The following is a 17,407-nucleotide window of genomic DNA, read 5'->3' as shown; positions in this document are numbered from 1 at the left end:
GGAGTACCTGGGGAATGAGAGTGTGGTGGGACCCTCATTCATGTGTCCCTCCCTGTCCTTGGGTACCTGATTTGGGACCGGATTCCAGGGATGCTGCGGCTTCGTGAGCCTAGGTCCCAGCCCCATGAAGAGGTCCTGTGGCTGATACCTCCCCAGACGTATTTCAGTGTAGAAAAGGATGAGGGCCGGACCCTGGAACAGAAGAGGAACCTCTTGAGCTGTCTTCTTGTCCGCATACTCAAAGCCTATGGGGAAAAAGGCCTCCACGTTGATCAGCTGGTTTGTCTGGTAGGCAGAAAGGACCACATCCTGAGGGCAGGGTCATGGCTGGGGTTGAAGATGGGACCAGAGGTCAGTACAAGAGAACTTAACCTCTTTCAGTATGAAACATCCTTGGGGTGACATTCCCACCTGGTTCTTTTTGTTAAGTGTGTGTGACATTTGTATGTGTACCCTCGTGTGTGTGTGCATGCTTGCACACGTGCAAGTGCAGATCAGAAGACAATCTGAGTGTCTGTCCTCACCTTCCAGTCTTGTTTGGCACCAGCTTTCTTGTTTGTTGCTGCATGTGTGAGTGCCTGGCTCCTCTGTTTCTGTCTCTCCTCTCTCCTTCAGAGCACCTGGGGTTCACACATGCTGCTCTCCCAGACTTTGTATAGGTTCTAGGGATTTGAACTCAGGGCACACCTTTGAGGAGCAAGCACTTTATTCCACTGCCTCTGCAGCCCTCCATCTGGGTTCTCTATTCTGACATGAGTGCTTACCATGTGTGTGATTGAGTAACTTGGTCCTCAACAATAGTATAAATAAAATTAATATGAATATTAACCTAATACAACTACTAACTTTTGTTGTTGGATAGATGAGAAAAGTGAGCATGAGAAGGCCTTACGTGGTCTCATGACCAGTAAGAACTGGTGGCGCCAGGCATTGAACCCGTGCAGGCTGGCTCCTTGGGTAAGGGTGATCTGCTTGTTTCTTCCCATCCAGGTTCTGGAGGCCTGGAGAAAGGGTCCAAATCCACCTGGGAGCCTGGGCCACACTGTTGCCGGAAGTGTGGCCTGTTCCAGCACTGATGTTCTCTCTTGCATCCTGCATCTCCTGGGCCAGGGCTATGTGGAACGGCGTGATGACCGGCCCCAGGTCCTGATATATGCTACCCCAGAGCCCATGGGGCCCTGCCGGGGTCAGGCAGATGTTCCCTTTTGTGGCAAACAGAGCACTGAGACCTCCAGACCTAGGTAGCCATCCCTCCCTCTATCCACTTTCTATGGGTGAGGAGGATTATGGGGCCAAAGCCCTGCAAAAGTCACTTGTATAAAAACATTTTCCTGATAATCCCAGCACTTGATAGCCAGAAGCAGGCAGATCTCTGTGAGTTTGAGGCCAGCCAGACCTACAGAGTGACACCTGTCTCAAAAAAACACCAAACTAATCAAACAAAACATCACTTCCAGTCTGTCCTGCCCGTTTTCCTATCTCTATTTCTCCTACTTGCTAATTTTCACCGTCCCCTTCTCCATCCACCCCCCCCCCCCCCCCCCCCCCCNCCCCCCCCCCCCCGCGCTCAGTGCCTTGCCAATCAAGGGTCTTGACATCTGTCTCATCCTCCTGGAGCCAGCCCTTGGGCAGGAGACCCAGATGTGTTGATGTCACTTCTGAGCAGATTTGGTCTGTGCGGTAAATATGTACAGAGCACCAGCTGTGTGCTTGCCTGGGGGGTTTGCCAAGCTCCAGGCAGTTGTTCTGCTGGGGAGTTTGCTGGAGGCTGTTTTAGGTTGCCAGCACCCCTGAAACTTCCAACCTCAAGTGCATCCCCCTAGTGTGTTACAGCATTGTTGTTGGTCCGTGGTGCCTGCCTGAGGGGTGGAATGAGTTCTCTGACTTGTCATACCTTATGAGTGTTACGTGTGGCCGAGTGTGGATGTGACTCAGCCGCTCCTGTGATGCCCAGACTGTTGGTGCACAGGTTACACTTGGCGTAGGAAGGCTTTAGACATGCTGCTTGCATTCTGGGCAATGGACTGTCCCCTTCATGAGAAGTCATTTATCACTCTCAGCCCTACCCATGGGCCTACAATGCCACTAGTCATTGTGCAGCCAGCCAACCCCACAGCTACCCAGTGCTTCTAGGAAGGTTCAGGTGATACGTAGGCTGCTGAGACAAGTGTAAGCACTGGGTCCTCTGTGGGGAGCTGGGGGCAGCGGGAGACACTAACCACTGTTCTCTCCCTCAGCCCTGAAGCTGTGTTGGCCCTGGCATCTCTACAGCTGCCTGCAGGCCGTACCATGAGTCCCCAGGAGGTAGAAGGATTGATGGCGCAGACGGTGCGGCAGGTGCAGGAGACGCTGAACTTGGAGCCAGATGTAGCCCAACACCTTCTGGCACATGCCCACTGGGGCACTGAGCAGCTGCTGCAGAGCTACAGTGATGACCCAGAGCCCCTGCTTCTTGCAGCTGGGCTGCGAGTGCCCCAGGCGCAGGTTGTCCTCATGCGCCCAGACCACTGCCCTGTCTGTATCAGCCCCTTAGGACCCAGTGACGACTCTCCCTCCCTCTGCTGCCAGCACTGCTGCTGCAAGGTGAGCACCCAGCCTCTCCTTCCCTGCCTCTCCTTCCCTGCCTCTCCTTCCCTGCCTCTCCTTCCCTGCCTCTCCTTCCCTGCCTCTCCAAACTTAGGATCTCCAAACTTTGATGATAAACTGAGGAAAGCAGATACGTTTGGGTGATGTCATACAAAGTGGCTTTCCCTTTACATCGAGGAGATCAAGGGAGGCCTAGGAGGTGACATCGTAGGAGAGAGGGCTCCAGCCAGAGAACAGCTGGCTGTGTGTGGCAGCTAATGCTGTCTGTTTAGGTGGTGATTTGGGGAAACCATGATGGTTTTAAGCAAGGTGATGATATCTTATTTACACTTTTTTTTTTTTGAAGACAAGGTTTCTCTGTGTAGCTTTGGAGCCTGTCCTGGAACTCACTCTGCAGACCAGGCTGGCCTCGAACTCACAGAAATGCGCCTGCCTCTGCTTCCCGAGTTTGGGACTAAAGGTATGCGCTACCATTGGCCTGCTTTATTTACACTTTTTTAAAAAAATATTTATTTATTTATTATGTATACAATATTCTGTCTATGTGTATGCCTGAAGGCCAGAAGAGGGCACCAGATCCCATTACAGATGGTTGTGAGCCACCATGTGGTTGCTGGGAATTGAACTCAAGACCTTTGGAAGAGCAGGCAATGCTCTTAACCTCTGAGCCATCTCTCCACCCCTTTATTTACACTTTTGAAAACTTACTTAGGAGCTGGGGAGATAGCTCAGCAGATAAACATGCTTACCATGCAGCTTGAGAACCAGAGTTCAGATCCCCAGAACCCACGCAGAAGCCAGTTTAGTAAAGCAAGGGTAGGCATGGCAGGCTGCCTGTTACCACAGCACTCCAGAGGCAGAGACAAGATCCCTCGTCAGGGGCAAACTGACGAGCTAAACTAGTCAGGATTGCTGAGCTCCAGGCTCAGTGAGAGACCCTGCCTCAGTGAAGAAAGTGAAAAGATCAAAGATGTCACCAGATGTCATCTTTGGGCTTATCCCCCGATATGAACAGACACCATACAGATGTTCCTGTACCCATACAGACACGTAAGTACCCATACAGATGTTCCTGCACCCGTGCAGACACACGAGCACCTGTACAGACATAATAACACCCACACAGACACACCTGTATCCATATAGACACACAAACACCCATATAGACACACACCTGTAGAGATACACATCCGTATAGACACACAAGCACCCATATAGACAAGTAACACCCAGACAGATGTACCTACACCCATACAGACACACGAGCACCTGTATAGACACAGGCATACCCGTACAGACACAAGAACACCTGTACAGACACACATACCCATACAGACAGACACACGTTCACCCACCCACCAAAAACAAAGCAAACCCTGTAGCTGCTATGTGGAGAGTGTTGTGTAAAGACATACATGCTTTTTGGACTTGTGTCGTGTTGACAAGGCAAGTAGATGGGCTTTGATGTGTTTGCAAGTAGAGCCCTCAATACTCAGTGTGGTAGATGTACAGGCTTCAGGTAGGGGGATCAAGACAGGCCTCTGTTTTTGAGCTAAGCATCTGGCTGCATAAAATGTGCCACTTTTACTATGTTTGAGAGGATTTGGGGGCAGCATGTGGATGAAGGGTGGGGTGTTGAGTGGAAACTCAGTCACAGCTGTGTAAAGTCTGAGTTGCTCACTGGGCAGTGTGTGGGAAAGGGAGCTAGCCAGTGGGATTTGGGATTCAGTGGCAACACTACAGAAAAAGAGTGGACTCCCCAGCAGAGATGCAGAGATAGGAAGTCTGCAAAATGTACCTGAGAAAAACAAGCTGAGGTGGTGGTGGCGCTCATCTTTAATCCCAGCACTCAGGAGGCAGAGACAGGTGGATCTCCATGAGTTCGAGGCCAGCCTGGTCTACAGAGTTAGTTAGTGTCTTTAATTCATGTTTATGAGTGCATTGTATACATGCCTGGTGCCTGCAGATCTCCTGGAACTGGAGTTACAGACAATTATAAGCACTGTATGTGTGCTGGGAATTGAACCTGGATTCTCTTAACCACTGAGCCACTCTGAAGCTCCGTTTTCCCCTTCTTGCTTGTGCTAACCATATACGACTGTGACAAATGCCTGTGAGAACCAGCTTAAGGGAGGAAGACGGGGTTTTAGTCTGCAGTTGGCCGCCTCCATTGTTTTCAGCCTGTAACAAGGCAGAAACATCATGGTGGAAGGCAGGAGGATAGCTGCTCACCTCACACTGGTCAGGAAGCCCACCAGGCAGAAAAGGAACAAGGGACAAGTCACCCTTGGGAGACACAGCCCCAGTGATCTGTGGCCAGCCACCAGTGGAATAAACTGTTGGTCAAGACAGAACCCTCATGAGGCAGCCCCCTCACCAAAGCCTCACCGCTGAGCATGGCTTCCATCAGGGACCAATCCCTGAGCCCCATATGTCCTCAAAAACAGCTGCGATTTGGTCTCATCCCCCAAACCGTGGCATCTGTAAGACAGGGTCCTGCAAGGTAGGTCTAGGAGCCTGCTGTCTCTGGCCTCCCATGAAGCCATGACGTGTGTGAGGCTGGTGGCCAGGGCACCTGCCTGCATCAGCCCCTCCTCTGTCCTGGTAGTCTTGCTGGAACGAGTACCTGACGACCCGGATCGAACAGAACTTTGTGCAGAATTGTACCTGCCCCATTGCTGACTGTCCTGCTCAGCCCACAGGAGCCTTCATCCGTGACATGGTCTCCTCCCCAGAAGTCATCTCCAAGGTATCCCGTCCTGCCTGAGGCCCCAGAGGACAGGCTGGCCTCCAGATGCAAGGAGCCTCCTGCTCTCCCAGCATTCATAGCAACTTGCCTTTGCCCGCAGTACGAGAAGGCCCTCCTGCGAGGCTATGTGGAGAGCTGCTCCAACCTGACATGGTGCACCAACCCGCAGGGCTGCGATCGCATCCTGTGCCGCCAGGGCCTGGGCAGTGGGACCACCTGCTCTAAGTGTGGCTGGGCCTCTTGCTTCAGCTGTAACTTCCCCGAGGTAGGCACCCACTCCTTCCCTGCCTAGCACCTCAACACACACACACACACACACACACACACACACACACACACACACGAGGGGGCTTCCTTGTCTCCTGCTACCTGACTGAGTTGGCTGTGTCTTCACACTCCTCCCACCTAGGCACACTATCCTGCCAGCTGTGGCCACATGTCCCAGTGGGTGGACGACGGTGGCTACTACGATGGCATGAGTGTGGAGGCCCAGAGCAAACACCTGGCCAAGCTCATCTCCAAACGCTGTCCCAGCTGTCAGGCGCCCATTGAGAAGAATGAGGGGTGTCTGCAGTAAGAAGGGGTACAGGGGGCTCTGGGAGCATGATGTAAGGAAGAAATTCAAGCTTACTGTGAAGTGCAGCAAATCCATTGCCCTCACTCACCGTCCCCCAGGGTCACCTCTTGGATTCTTCCACCCAGGTTTTAAGTTCACTGTGTTGGGAAGCCCAAATCAAGGTGTCCTTAGCAGTGCTTGAGAAGATGGCACCTTGTCAGTGTGCACAGCCCCTGGGCACTCTGGGCACCTGTATCCAGAGGTAGGCCCCACTGACCAGCTCGAATCCTCCACAGCATGACTTGTGCCAGATGTAACCATGGCTTCTGCTGGCGCTGCCTCAAGTCCTGGAAGCCAAGCCACAAGGACTACTACAACTGCTCTGCCATGGTAAGGGGCTAGGCATGTCGGAGTCTGAGGCCCAGCCAGCCAGGACCAGCTGCCGTGGGCCCTGGGACAGAGTTGTATGCCCTGAACAGTGGTAGAGCAGTCAGGACAAAGGTTCAGTGGGGACAGGCAGGAGCCTCTGAGCCTGAGATTCTGGAAACTCTGTACTTGAAGGACTGCCCCACCCAGGTGACCAAAGAAAGCCCAGGAAGAACAGGGCAGGGTGTTCTCGGCAGGTACCAGAGCAGAGAAAGGAGTGTTGAGTGGGCCTGCCCTCACTGTGGCCAGGGACAACCCTTGGCATTCCCACGTACAGGAAGGCTGGTAAAGACTGTCAGTCTTCTGGGTGAAGTGTGGAGGAAGCACAGCACTCAGCAACCCTTCCTTGTATCCTTACAGGTGAGCAAAGCCGCTCGCCAGGAGAAGCGGTTTCAGGACTACAATGAGAGGTGCACTTTCCATCACCAGGCCCGGGTGAGCAGTGGGCAGTGGTGGGCGGTAAAGTCAGGGAGCTGGTGACTGCACTCAGAGGGCCAGCTGGAAGCTGCATGGCCTGCGGCCTCACAGGCTGGGACTGCACTGTCCTCCTATAGGAGTTTGCTGTGAACCTGCGGAACCAGGCCTCTGCCATCCACGAGGTGCCCCCACCCAGATCCTTCACCTTCCTTCACGATGCCTGCTGGGCCCTCGAGCAGGCTCGAAAGGTTGTAGCAGTGGGGGAGGCAGACGGAAGAGGTATGCCAAGGGGGCTGAGTGGGCTTGGACGGAGGAGCCGGAAGAGAGGAAGTGGAGGTGGAGTTGCCGGGGCCTCAGGCTGGATGCACTGACCTGACGGGGTCTCCTCTAGGTGCTGGCCTACGCCTGTGTCTACAGCTTCTACAGCCAGGACACAGAGTACATGGATGTGGTAGAGCAGCAGACCGAGAACCTGGAGCTGCACACAAATGCCCTGCAGATCCTCCTCGGTGAGCTGGCGCACCGACCCCTGCCATCCTCTCCCCTTGTGCTAAGCATCCCATGCCCATCCAGACAGTTATCCAGGGCCCTTACCCCCAGCACTTTTCCTTTCCTCCCCTCATTGTGTGGCCTCCCTCTCTCGGGTCTAAAGCCCATGACATAGGGTTCTGCGTGCTTTTGGCAGTCTGCTCCGCACCCTGCCCTTGGCAGGTGAGCTCCATGAGTTTTGACAGCCATGCCCGGTACTTGGGAGATGCTCCATAAACATTTGTGGGAGGAAGGACTGGATGGGAGAAGAGAGCGGGCCTTGTGTTTGCCCTCTGCAGAGGAGACCCTGCTGCGCTGCCAGGACCTGGCCTCCTCCCTGCGCCTCCTTCGGGCTGATTGCCTCAGCACAGGCACGGAGCTGCTCCGGAGGATCCAGGAGAGGCTGCTGGCCATCCTGCAGCACTCCACCCAGGTAGGGCCTTGCTCAGTCCTGCCTGGGGGCGGTCTGGACGGGGAAAGGGGTATTGGGAGGCCTGGGCCAGTCTGCAGTGTCACCTAAACTCCTGGGGTTTCTTACAAAGGAGTTGGTTTCCCCAGATCAGGGAAAGATTAGGGCCAGGTGCTCATCAGAATTAGTCTGCACTTTCTCAGACCAGACCCCTGCACGTGGGGTCAGCAGTTGCTGGAGTAAGGGATCTCCAAGAGTCTTGCCAGCTCTGGTACACAGGTGTGGGTCATTTGCTGCCTGCTTAGTACTGGGCAGAGATTGCTGGGTGCCCCCACTGTCCTCTCTCCTGGAGCCTCGGGGAGGTAGACGGCTGGAGTGCTCATGGGAGGCTGACTCTCAGGAAGCATGAGTGGAAGCAATACCAGGCCAGAGGCCTGGTGCCCTCTGCTCTTCTGTTCCTCAGGCCCCCTGTCTCCTTGTCAGGACTTCCGGGTTGGACTGCAGAGTCCATCTGCAGAGGCCCAGGAGGTGAAAGGATCCAACTTGCCCAGCAGTCAGTGAGTAGCTGGACAGAACCCGGGAGAGGGCAGCAAGAGTGCAGGCTTCTCAGGCTGAGTGTGGTGGCTCTCTCTAGGCCCCAGGGCTCCTCAGGGCTTGAAGCAGAAGATGAGGAGGAAGAGGAGGAGGATGTGCCCGAGTGGCAGCACGAGTTTGATGAGGAACTAGATAATGACAGCTTCTCCTACGATGAAGAGTCTGAGAACCTGGACCGAGAGACTTTCTTCTTCGGTGATGAGGATGACGACGATGAGTCTTATGACTGAGGGGGACAGGAAACACCTGGAGCGCCCCAGGCAGGGCCACGGGTGGGGAGTTCACCCCTCCACTGTCATGTGAGGGGGATTCCCAGTGTCTGCAGCACCTTCTGTTTACTGAATAAACTTCTTTTTCACAGAGGTCTCTGGGAGCAGGCCAAGCACTCCCCTGGTGTTCTCAGATACCCACTCTCTGTAAAATAGCCTTTTAATAGTGTGTGTGTGTGTACACATGCTGTGGAGGTGTGTATGGAGATTGGAGAACACCTTTAGGGGGTCAGTTCTCTTTTCCATGTAGGTGCTTGGGCTAGAACTCATGTCTTCAGGCTTGGTGGGAAACTCCTGCACCAGCTGGGCCATCTCATCAGCCCGCCTTCATCTTTACTGCTTTCTTTAGAACTCCAGACTTTTCTCTCCTCAGGAAAACCCCAAGCACTCATTTGGCCTAAACTCACAGGTAAGATGAGAAGAATGATGGCCCACCCACCTGTCCTCCTCCCATAGTTTTAAATGTTCCCCAGGGACCCAAAAGGCATGACAGGGTACTCTCCTCTTGGGGACCACTTTAAAGGGTCTTTCAGCATCCTAAAGAGAAGTGAGACCTGCCCCACCCCCTCCACTCTAGATTGGTTTTTGTTTTTGAGTCTAACTGTCCTGAACTCGCTACATAGACCACATTGACCTCTAATTCAGAAATCCACCTGCCTGTGTCTCCAGCAGGCTGGGACTGAAGGTGTGTGCCACCACTTCCGGCTAAACAAACCTCTTTTACTACTGAGACTGTGGCCAGATGATTGGGGGGGGGGGGGGTTAACCAGGTGGGCCAGGGCCAGAGAAGGTTCAGCAGCTAAGAGCACTTGTTGCTTTTGCAGAGGTCATAGTTCACTCACATGGTGGCTTATAACCATCTCTAATGCCAATACCAGAGATTCTGATGCCCTCTTTGGCCTCTGTGGGTGCCAGGTATGCACGCATTCAAAACACACACACAGAAAATCTTAAATTTATTTTAATAAAGTTGAGTTAGGTCAGGTGCTTGGGTTACTGGAGGGAGCCTTCCCCCCAGGAGGATAAGCCTCAAAGTATCGATCGAGCATGGCATCCACCTCTCCTTCTGTGTAGTCCCAAACCTGGATCCTCGAGCCATCTGCTGCACCCCGAATCATGGCAGAGAGCACTGGGGAGAGGGGAAGGAGAACTGGCCCCACTCTCCCCACCGTGCCCCCTGCCCCAGCCCACTGGGAAAGGAAGAAACGGGTATGGGGTTCCCAGAAAGCCAGGAATAGGTAAGCTACCCCGGGCTGGGCTACTCACCTCGGCCAGACTGTGGTCGGAACAGGCACAGTATTTGCTTACCAAGAGCTACTGCCCAGCCTAGTTCATAGCCAACACCCAAGGATGGCTGTGTCACTTCGGCCACAACCACTGGAGAGAAAGCCAGAAAGATTTAATACCTGACACTTGTAAGCACAATGGGATGAGTGTATCTGTAGTGGGGAAGGGGTTCCTTCTAGGTACTGAAGCCAGGGATATCCCAGGAATTGGCACCACAGAGGAGCCTGCACTGAGGAGGGAGGACTGCTTACCATCTGCCTGCTGCAGCCAGGCCAGGTCTTGCTCGTGAATGAGGTGGTCGCCCCCAGCAGCCTCTTCTCCTGTGGTTAAGGGAAAGCTGGTCAAGAATGTTCCCACCCTCTGTACCCGGAACCTTGCTGCTCTTAATATCTCCTTCGCTTGGGGAAGGCAGAGGGGGCAGGTGCGTGCTCAGGTACCTCCCCACGCCAGCCCAGGAAAGGGGTGAAGAAGGAACCCAAGCCTTTGCAAGGTGGCACTAGGAATCCAAGCAACTGCGCTTGCTCAGAGGGTCAGGATCACAGCTCCCAGCTTGAATAAATGCTACTGCTCAGGACGATAAGACCATGCTGATGGCAGAGCAGAAACACCTTGTCAAAAAAGTTCACTTGTGATCTGAGGATAGCGACACACATCAATAATCCCAGCCTCAGGAGGCAGAAGCTGGCAGGCCTCCGTGAGTTCCACAACAGCCAGGGACATACAGACAGACCCTGTCTCAAAAACAAAACAAGCAGGGTGGTAGTGACACACCTTCAATCCCTGGAGACAGAGGCAGGTGGATCTCTGATTCTGAGGTCAGCCTGGTCAGCTGGAACAGAGCCAGTTCCGGGTTTCCAGGACAGCCAGGGTTATTCAGAGAAAGTGTCTCAAAAAGAAACAAAAACAGAAGTAACAAGCTGGGTGTGGTGGCATTTGAGGGGCAGAGGCAGGAGAAAGGGGAGGTCAACACCATCCTCTGCTGCATGGCCAGTCAGAGGTCACTGGGTTTACATGAGAAACCCAGTTCTCAAAATAAGCAAGAAAAGTAACAAGTGAGAAACAACAACAAAAAGCAGATTGGAAGGCTTTCCCCAGGCTATCGCTAATCGCTAATTGCACTTGTTTTTCTTTGAGACACTGTCTAACTATTGTAGCCCAGGCTGGCCTGGAGCTCTACCTGCCTCAACCTCCAGAGCGCTGGGATTAGAACTGAAGGTTGAAGCCCAGCAACCAAATGCACCATGAGCTTGCCAAACACTGCATAAACAGGTCCTTTTCAATTCCCTAGCATCTTTGCCTTGTGATTCTGTTATTATTATTATTATTTTGGTTTTTCAAGACAGGACTTCTCTGTAGCTTTGGGGCCTATTCTAGAACTAGCTCTTGTAGCCCAGGCTGGCTCCAAACTCACAGAGAGCTGCCTGCCTCTGCCTCCCAAGTGCTGGAATTAAAGGTGTGTGTGCTACCACTGCCCGGCCTAAAAAAAAAAAAAAAGGTTCTCCCACAATTGCTTTAGACCCCACAGACTATGAATCTGTTTTTGAGTGGGACAAAGAAAAACCACTTCAAAGTTTTCTGAGCAGAAATGTGAGTTCTAGGTACAACTTTGAAAAGTTGGAGTGAGTGGCCGTGGTCCAGGCCAACCCATCAAAGCCTCGCAGGCCATATGCAAGGGTGTATAGCCATATACCTATGGGTGTAAGCATTGCAGCTCAGATGGAAAGGAATCCTGACAGTCTGGAGCCAAGGAACACCACAGGTCACAGCCTAACAGCTCACAGCCCTGCTCCATGGAGAGATAACAGTTCGATTCTCGCAGGGGAGGGTTTCCCCAGCGAAGTATCTGCAGCTCCGTTCAGGTCCTCCCGAGTGTATCAACTCCGCTCCTCCAGGGGAAGGTTTCCCCAGTGAGGTGTTACAGCCCTGCTCTGGTGAGAAGTTCCTTCTCTGCTCCATTCCCGCGAATAAAGGTCTCACCCAAACCTCATTCATTTATTGGGAGGGAAGAATCCGGAGAATGGCTGCCTCTGCCAGGGAAAAAAGGCAGAGAGAAACTGTACAGGTCTACGCTTATATAGGGCTTCTTAGGAGCGGAGCTTTCACAGGGAGAAAGAAGATTTTCAGGGTGGGAATTGGTCAGATTTCGGTCCCTTGAGCCAAGATTAGCTAGATCCCATCCTCGGGGATTGGTTGGTTTTCTGCTCTGTTGGTCTGAGGCAGATTTGGCTCTGGTTTCAGGGCCAAAGTGTGTTTCTTTCACTGGCCCTTTTTAGCCTTTTGGCTCTAATTTCAGTGCCGGGGCGTATTTCTTTTACTAAACTCTGATTCTTCAGCCAAGGTGTGTTTCTTTGGCACTGATTTCAGGGTTAGGGTGTATGCCTTTGGCTCTGGCTATAGAGCCAAAGTGTTTCTTTGCCTGGTCCTTTTTCTCTACACTGGGTCTGGGCTCTCATTGGGTTTCAGGGTGCTGGGACTGGCATGGTCAGCTCCCGCCAGAGTGCTGGATGGGGTGTACTTGCAGGAGTGTAAGCCAGGGCCTTCCTCAGCCAGAGGTCCTAGCCTGCCGGTATCCTAGGCTGCAGGTCCTTTAACTTTCAAGTCCTGAGCCAGCCAGTCCCCTTAACCTAAAGACCCTGTAGCCTGCAGGTCCCCAGTCTGCGGGTCTCCAGCTCGGCCGCCTCACCTCGCGGGTCCGGCTCTGCAGCAGCCACGTGCTCAGTGAGCACCTTTCCGTAGCGCCGCAGCCGCGATACGATCCGCGCATACAGTGCCTGGTCCTCGCGCCCACCGCGGATGCTCCCGCAGAAGTACACGGAGCAGCGGCCCTGCTCCGCCACCTCCGCCGCCATCGCCGCCCGCACCCGCACCCACCGGCGCCAGGGGCGCAGTCCAGACCACGTGATCTGGGAATGCGACTCGCGGCGGAAACGGGGAGCGCCTTTTGCACGCTCGCTCTTCCCGGATTGGCTCTTCCTGAGACAACCCGCCCCCAGGCTCCTCCCCCGAGACCTGCCCCTCCCCGGCTCCCAGCGGCCTGTTCAGGACTCAGCTGGATGCCCTCAAGCTCTGTAGTGGGTCCTTGGGAAATAGATAGCTTCTCACTAATCTTTTCACAATTTAAAAAATTGTTAATTTCTTAAAACATTTTATTGTTAGCCAGGCAGTGATGGCACACACCTTTAATCCTAGCACTCTGGAGTGAGGGAAGAGGATCTTTGTGAGTTCGAGACCAGCCTGGTCTACAAAGTGAGTTCCAAGGCAGCCAAAGCTACACAGAGAAACCCTGTTGAAAAACAAAAACAAAACAAAATTCACCATGTATGTACTGTGATTTAATCAAATCCACCCCCAGTCTCTCCCCTGCAATCCCTCCTCTATCCCCTATACCATCTTTGTGTACTCTTTTATTATTATTATTATTATTATATTTTATGTGTGCAAGTGTTTTGTCTGTGTGTGTGTGTGTGCGCGCACTGTGGTGCATGCCTGGTGCCCCCAAGAGGCCAAAAGAGCACAATGGCCATCCCGGAACTGGAGTTACAGATGGTGTGAGCCATCACGCAGGTGCTGAGAATCAAACCAGGGTCCTCTGGGAAAGCAGACATGCGTGCTATTGAGCACTGAGCCTCCTCCCCAGACCCCCTTAATTTACTACTCACTGAGTCCATCGGGTGTTGCCTCTGTGTGCAGGGGTACGGAGCTGTCTACTGGAGGAAGGACAGGCCGTCTCTCAGGGCCTGCATCCCTGAAGAAAAACGTCTCTGCTGCCCCAGCAGCCCTTCATTGTCAGCAACTCCTAGCTACTGTCATGGCTCCCCTTCTCCACACAAACTGGGATTGGGCCAGCTTGATCTTGGGCAGGCAGTCATGTGAGCCCGTGTCACGTCCAGGAATCCTGTTTCATGACAGTCTGTCCCCTCTGTCCGGTACAATCTTCCCGCCCACTCTTCCGGAATGACCCCTGAAGCTCGGAGGGAGGGGCGATGGCCTGTGGAGATGGCGCCCTCACGTCATACTCTCTGTATTAATCTGTATTAATTACTCTGTACCGACAGGGTGTATTAAAGCACTCTTCACAGTGTGGATCTGCTACAAAAGCAGCATCTGATGAGGGACGAGACATGCGCTAATCTGTGGGTGCCTTTAGGGATGAGAAACTGGGCAGACTCCCCACCACCTGCATGGCAACCTCCTTGGCCCTAGCCCTCTCCAGATCTGCTCCCACCTCTTCCTGCCACGGTCTGCTAGTCACTTTGTGGCTGTGCAGAGAACATTGAAAAGATGAGAAACCCTCGGTGACCCCATCTTAGTTGGGATATAACCAAAAGGGAAAACAAAATACAATCCAGTGGCCCACAGGTTAGGGAAGAGCTGTGGCTACCAGGCTCTGGTAACTCACAGCCATGGCCGTCACCAGCCTGGCCTGCAGAGGAATGCCGAGGCTATCAACAGCCTGGATGGACCGATGGACGGATGGACGGACGGACGGACGGACGGACGGATGGACGGACGGACGGATGGACGGACGGACAGATGGATGGATGGATGGAGGGCCCCACCTTCACTGCCAAACTAACAGCTGAGGGAAAAGAGGAGTCACCGCTGTCAGCCATGTAGCGACTGGTGGCCCACCAGGCCCCACTTAGGAGTCCTAATTCAATGGCCCTAGCTAAACTAAATGGTCACAAAACCAAACCAAAAGTCATGAATTTAGAAAAAGCCATTGGTGTGTGTGGGAGAGAGAGGTGGGAAGGAGATTAGAGAGAATAAGGGCTGGGTGATGCAGGAGCATGACCTTAATCCCAGCACTCACAGGCAGAGGCAGGCTGGTCTCTGTGGAGTTTGAGGCCAGCCTGGTCTACAAAACGAGTTTCAGGACAGCCAGGGCTACACAGAGAAACCCTGTCTGGAGAAACCAAGAGCCAGGGGAAAAAGTAATCCAAATGCATTCTATACAGGTATGAGATTGTCAAAGAACAATTTCAAAGGGAAGTACATGACAGGAAATTCCGAAGGAAAATCCACACGTGTCTCAAAGGTCCTCCAGGGATGACTGACTTCAGTGAGTTAGAATGTTATGGATTGGCAGCCATATTTCCTTGGGCTATTTTAAGTTTCCTTAATGGCCTTGCAAGGTCCGCTTCTGTGTCTGCTCTATTATCTTGGTGACTGCTAGCAAATCTTTTAGCAGGCTGGCAGGCGCTAAGGGGAGCATCAAGGCTTTGTGCTTCTAGACAAGCACTCTATCAACTTGACTAGAACCCCAGTCCCAGATCCCGGATCCCGTCTCAATTACCTCATAGTACGAACGTGCTCCTTGCCCCTGCGTGGGTCGAGACGTACAAAGATTAAAGTCATCCACCACCCAGCTGAAAAGTTATTTTTATTTATTTTAAAAATTTTATGTGGCCAGGCAGTGGTGGCACATGCCTTTAATCCCAGCACTTGGGAGGCAGAGGCAGGCGGATCTCTGTGAGTTCAAGTCCAGCCTGGTCTACAAGAGCTAGTTCCAGGACAGGCTCCAAAACCATAGAGAAACCCTGTCTCGAAAAATCAAAAACCAAAAACAAACAAACAAAAAAATTTATGTGTATGGGTGATAGGCCTGGATGTAGATCTGTGAATCATGTGGGTACCTGGTACCCAAGAAGACCAGCAGAGAATTCTGGATCCTCTGGTATTCAAATGAAAGGCAGTTGCAAGCCACCATGCAGGTGCTAGGAACAAACCTGGGTCTTCTGCAACAACAGTCAATGCTCCTAACTACTGAGCCATCTCTAGTCCCATCATCTTTCTTCCTCTCTCCCTCCCTCCCTCCCTCCCTCTCTCCCTCCCTTCCTCCCCCCCCCCCTTGAAGATTTATTTTCTTGCAAGACATGATGGTCACACACCTTTAACGCCAGCAATTCAGGAGATGCAGACAGACAGATCTCTATGAGTTTCAGACCAGTCATTGCTCTAGAGTGAGACCTGTCTTGTTCTTGTTTTAAGATTCATTTTCTTTTTATGTTTGTGAGCATTGTGTTTGCATGTATGTATGTGTGCCACATATGTACAGTGCCTGAACAGACCAGAAATGGGTAGTTTGTTCCTGGAACTGGAATGACAGGCAGCTCAAAACAGCCTGAGGTGAGTGCTGGAAACCGAGCCTCAGTCCTCTAAAGAACAGCAATGTCTTTACCACTGAGGCATCTCTCCAGTCCTTACTAGTGTGTGTATGTATGTGTGTGTGTGTGGTATGTGGTGTGTGAGTGGTGTGTGTTCAGTGTGTGTGCAGTGTGTGTGGTGTATGCGCAGTGTGTCTATGGTGTGCAGTATGTGTGATGTGTGTGCATTGTGTGGTGTGTATGTGCAGTGTGTGCAATGTGTATGTGATGTGCAGTGTGTGCAGTATGCGTGGTGTGTGTGCAGTATGTATGTGGTGTGCAGTGTGTGTGGTGTATGTGTGCTGTGTGTGCAGTGTGCACAGTGTGTGGTATGTACAGTGTGTGCAGTGTGCGTGGTGTGTGTGGTGTCTGTGCAGTGTGTTTGGGTGTGCAGTATGTGTGATGTGTGTGGTGTGTGTGTAGTGTGTGTTGTGCTGTGTGTTTTGTGTGTGTGGTGTGTGTTCAGTGTGTGTGGTGTGCAGTGTGTAGTGTGTGTGCAGTGTGTATGTGGTGTGCAGTGTGTGTGGCGTGTGTGCAGTGTGCAGTGTGTGGTGTGTGCAGTGTGTATGTGTGTGCTGTGTGTATGTGGTGTGTGTGCAGTATGCAGTGTCTATGTGGTATGCAGTGTATGTGCAGTGTGTGTGTGGTGTGTGTGCAGTGTGTGTACAGTGTGTGGTGTGTGTGGTGTGTGTGCAGTGTGTGTACAGTGTGTGTGTGCATGTGTTTGTGTGTGTAGATTAGAGGACAACATGTGGGGATAGGCTTTCTCCTACTTCAGTGTGAGTCTCAGGTTCCAGTTCAGGTTGTTAGGCTCACAGCAGGGATCTCACCAAGGGCCCCATATTATAATAGTCTTTTAATTCTCCTTTAATATACAAATCAGGGCACCTTTTTAAAGTGTTTGTTTTGTGTGAGACACCCTTGGACAGTGAAGAACTGTGGAGAAGGAGCACTGAGGACACCATGGGCAGTGAGGGACTGTGGAGGAGGAACACTGAGGGAGGACTCCCATGGGCAGTAAGGATCTTTGGAGAAGGAGCATTGAGGGAGGACTCCACTGCGCAGTGAGGAACTGTGGAGGAGGAGCACTTAGGGGGACTCCCATGGGCAGTGAGGAACTGTGGAGGAGGAGCACTGAGGGAGGACTCCCACGGGCAGTGGAGGAATGAGCCTTCACGCTCTTCTTGGCTTTGGGAAGACTGAGCCCCAGCTCAAGAACAGGAAGAACTGGAATGATGTATGCAGTGCTCATGGCTGTGCAGTGAAGTGACCATGTGCTCACACAGAAACAACACACGAAGAAGGTTCCTTCCAGTTTATCTTTACATCTTTGCCATTTGACAGCCAGACTAGATGTGGAAGAAGCAGCCAGATATAAAACACAAAAAGCTAGAATGAATATGGTCAACCAGCTGGTGTCAGGTAGTCTAGGGTCAGGTG

At 52.5% G+C, this 17,407-nt stretch overlaps 2 protein-coding genes across 2 annotated transcripts in view; one reads left to right on the top strand and one right to left on the bottom strand.

Moving 5' to 3' along the window:
- The window catches only part of Cul9 (cullin 9), a 38,679-nt gene extending 30,052 nt beyond the window's left edge, over positions 1–8,627 (top strand). The window contains exons 29-41 of the mRNA XM_050122827.1: positions 89–288; positions 991–1,241; positions 2,238–2,583; positions 5,195–5,335; positions 5,436–5,600; positions 5,745–5,908; positions 6,188–6,281; positions 6,678–6,752; positions 6,872–6,982; positions 7,126–7,243; positions 7,562–7,695; positions 8,155–8,228; positions 8,306–8,627. Of these exons, the coding sequence (XP_049978784.1) occupies positions 89–288; positions 991–1,241; positions 2,238–2,583; positions 5,195–5,335; positions 5,436–5,600; positions 5,745–5,908; positions 6,188–6,281; positions 6,678–6,752; positions 6,872–6,982; positions 7,126–7,243; positions 7,562–7,695; positions 8,155–8,228; positions 8,306–8,495 (2,063 nt within the window). The 3' untranslated portion in view covers positions 8,496–8,627. The remainder of the gene's footprint in view (positions 1–88; positions 289–990; positions 1,242–2,237; positions 2,584–5,194; positions 5,336–5,435; positions 5,601–5,744; positions 5,909–6,187; positions 6,282–6,677; positions 6,753–6,871; positions 6,983–7,125; positions 7,244–7,561; positions 7,696–8,154; positions 8,229–8,305) is intronic.
- An 850-nt stretch (positions 8,628–9,477) lies between these two features.
- Positions 9,478–12,740, bottom strand: Dnph1 (2'-deoxynucleoside 5'-phosphate N-hydrolase 1). Its single transcript, XM_050122888.1, has 4 exons — positions 12,505–12,740; positions 10,073–10,141; positions 9,801–9,911; positions 9,478–9,663 (listed from the first exon to the last, which is right to left on the bottom strand). The coding sequence occupies exons 1-4, from the start codon at positions 12,668–12,670 to the stop codon at positions 9,515–9,517; spliced, it is 495 nt and encodes a 164-aa protein (XP_049978845.1). The 5' UTR covers positions 12,671–12,740; the 3' UTR covers positions 9,478–9,514.
- Between the last annotated feature and the right edge of the window lie 4,667 nt (positions 12,741–17,407).

This window comes from Alexandromys fortis, unplaced genomic scaffold, assembly GCF_014885135.2.
Source record: "Alexandromys fortis isolate MF-2015 unplaced genomic scaffold, M_Fortis_MF-2015_v1.1 scaffold_212, whole genome shotgun sequence".
NCBI classification, from domain to species: Eukaryota; Metazoa; Chordata; class Mammalia; order Rodentia; family Cricetidae; genus Alexandromys; species Alexandromys fortis.
This window is presented reverse-complemented; position numbering and strand designations above follow the sequence as displayed.